Here is a 2,502-nt window from a genome sequence, read left to right as displayed (position 1 = left end):
CTTGGCGAACTGAATTGAGCTGAGCTGAGGGGGAGGGGTTGGGGTGGTGAGGAAGGGTCAAGAGAAACATCAGGGAAACACATTCCCAATACCTTGTGCTCTGTCATCAGATGAAGAAGAGATGAGTCCCTGCACCACGACCAGCAACAGAGTGTGTCAGTGCAAACCAGGAAGTTTCCGGAATGGCAATTCCACTGAGATGTGTCGGAAGTGCAGCACAGGGTGAGACAGCAGCCAAGGGGCTCCCGACAGCTGTCAGGAACCTGAGAAGATCTGAGTCACCTGGTACCCCTATGTCTCCGCTTACCCCGTGGAGCCTCCAGCCCCATGAGGCATCCCTGAGCCTTTGGGGTCTCTTGAGCCTGCAGTGGCCCTTCCTGGTCCATCTGCCTGTCCCCACCGCTACCCCCTGCAGCAGCCCCTACCCACCCCTCCCTCCCCAGCACGAGTCCCTTTGGCCAGGCTAAATTGTTCCTTGGGCACAGGAGGTGACTTTCTAGGTCCCTTGAACCTTTTCAGGGGATCTAGGAAATGGGATTTCCTTTGAAATCAGAAGAAACACTTGATCCAGTGTGGCTTGTATTTGTCCTTATTCCAAATTGGTTTAAGAAATGTAATGTTTCATATTTTTTATGCAGGCGGGGACCCATGAAGGAAAAAGTGCCTGTAGCTCACAAAAATCATACTAAGGCTGTGGGTGGAGCTCCCTTAAGTTCCCATGAGGACCTGAGCCCACCCCGCCGTCCTCACTCCTGGCCCCTGACTTCTCAATAAGTCCTTCTTTTTCCTATTTGGGTTTTAGGGGCAAAGAGTAACTTGCTCTTCTCTGGCCCTCCACTGTTTGCTGTGATTGGGAGGACCCAGCAGCAGACAGGGTGGGGCGAGGGCTCACTCGTACTGTGGGTTAACTGGAGGAAGGGGCTCAGCTTGTGGCCACAGGGGCTTGTGATCTTCCCCTGGAGTGTGGCTCCTCCTAACGCAGCCTCCCCTGCATCCCAGGGAAGCTCCGTGTGTGCCCAGCACAGAAGGCTCCTGGAGCTGCAGCTCTGACCCCAGAGCAGGGAGGCCGAGGGGCTGAAGTGCGCATGCTCAGACCCTTCCCCAGCCTCAAGAAGGGAGCATAGGGGGACCCTCTGCAGACACGAGGAGCCTGTCCTTCTGTGACATCTTCTCAAGGACATTGGGCAGGGAGGGTGGCTCCTCTTTCATCTCACCTGGCCAGCTTTCCATCAGGAGTCCCCGTCTCCGTCCCTGTGTGTACCCAGGTGTCCCAGAGGGAGGATCAAGGTCAGTGATTGTATGCCCTGCAGTGCATCAGCTGCCAGTTCCACTGAGAAAACCGCAGCGGTGGAGGAGACAGTGACCACCAGCCTGGGGACTCCTGCCCTTTACGGTCTCATAGCCGGCGTCGTTACAGTCTTCATCATTCTGTTTGCGGCTGCGTTTGTTTACATTTTACGTCGGAAGAAACTCATTTCTTCACCGAAAGGCATCTGCTCAGGTAGGTGCTGGCTGAGGGTGGGGGCGCTGGACACTGTCTGCCCTGCCCCCTCCCACTCCGTTCCCACAGACAGTAATCCCCATCCCTGCCCCTGGTCCAAGTGTCTCCAGCCTGGCTCAATCTTCCTCCTTGTGATCGCCCCATCCCCACATCCCGTGTATCCCCCAGGACCCTGGTCTCATCGCTTCTCTCAGGGCTGGGGGTCCCCTCATCTCCCAGCCAAGTGTAGGAGGGCAGGCCCAGTTCCTCCCACCTTCAGGCCCAGCCAGGCAGGGGGCAGTCGGCTCCTCAACTGGGTGACAAGGGTCAGGATGAGAAGTGGTTGTGGGATTTATTCAGCCTTGGTCAGAGCAGAACATAGAGATTTTCCATGTGTTGGTTTTTACTCTAGTTCCCCTTCTCATCCCCCTTCCTCAGGGTGTCCCCGAATTGCAAGGCCCTATTCCTGTTCCCAGCCCCAGGGCTCCTTGTCCAGTGTCCCTGCCCCAAACCTACCCCTGTGCCCCGCTGTCCTCTGGGAGGGAGGTGCTGTGTGGGCCCCTCCCTGCCTGCTAAGGAGACTCTTTCTCTTCCAGGTAGTGGAGGGGACCCCGAACGTGTGCACAGAGTAAGTTGGTTTCTCCAGAAAGTGGGGGCTTCATGGGTTCAGGAACTGCTTCCCGTCCACTGGCGAGCCCGGGTGGACACAATTCCTTGTCCTCATAGCTGCCCTGACTCTCTGACGTGGCCTGGGGTATCTGGGCTGACTGTGGGGGACACATGGCCATTTTGAGCAGCACACAGACTGGCGGGCCGTGCTGCAGCCCCGTCCTTCCTGCAGCCTGGGTGACACCATCACTCCACAACTGGCCCCGTGGGGATGGGGTGCCCACCTGACCCACCTCCGCAGTGGGTCCTGGATGTGCTGAGCCTCAGCTGCCTGGGGTGACCTCATTGGGAGGGATTGGGGATGGCAGGTCCAGCTGCCAACTGGGGACCTTGAAGCTGAGCCCTGGGTGTGG

At 57.7% G+C, this 2,502-nt stretch overlaps 1 protein-coding gene across 1 annotated transcript in view; it reads left to right on the top strand.

Moving 5' to 3' along the window:
• TNFRSF10D (tumor necrosis factor receptor superfamily, member 10d, decoy with truncated death domain) overlaps window positions 1-2,502 on the top strand; it is an 83,815-nt gene that overhangs the window by 68,682 nt on the left and 12,631 nt on the right. The window contains exons 12-14 of the mRNA XM_011968851.1: window positions 111-222; window positions 1,311-1,501; window positions 1,919-2,108. Coding sequence (XP_011824241.1) covers window positions 111-222; window positions 1,311-1,501; window positions 1,919-2,108 — 493 coding nt within the window. The remainder of the gene's footprint in view (window positions 1-110; window positions 223-1,310; window positions 1,502-1,918; window positions 2,109-2,502) is intronic.

Source organism: Mandrillus leucophaeus, unplaced genomic scaffold (genome assembly GCF_000951045.1).
Source record: "Mandrillus leucophaeus isolate KB7577 unplaced genomic scaffold, Mleu.le_1.0 Scaffold86, whole genome shotgun sequence".
Lineage (NCBI taxonomy): Eukaryota > Metazoa > Chordata > Mammalia > Primates > Cercopithecidae > Mandrillus > Mandrillus leucophaeus.
This window is presented reverse-complemented; position numbering and strand designations above follow the sequence as displayed.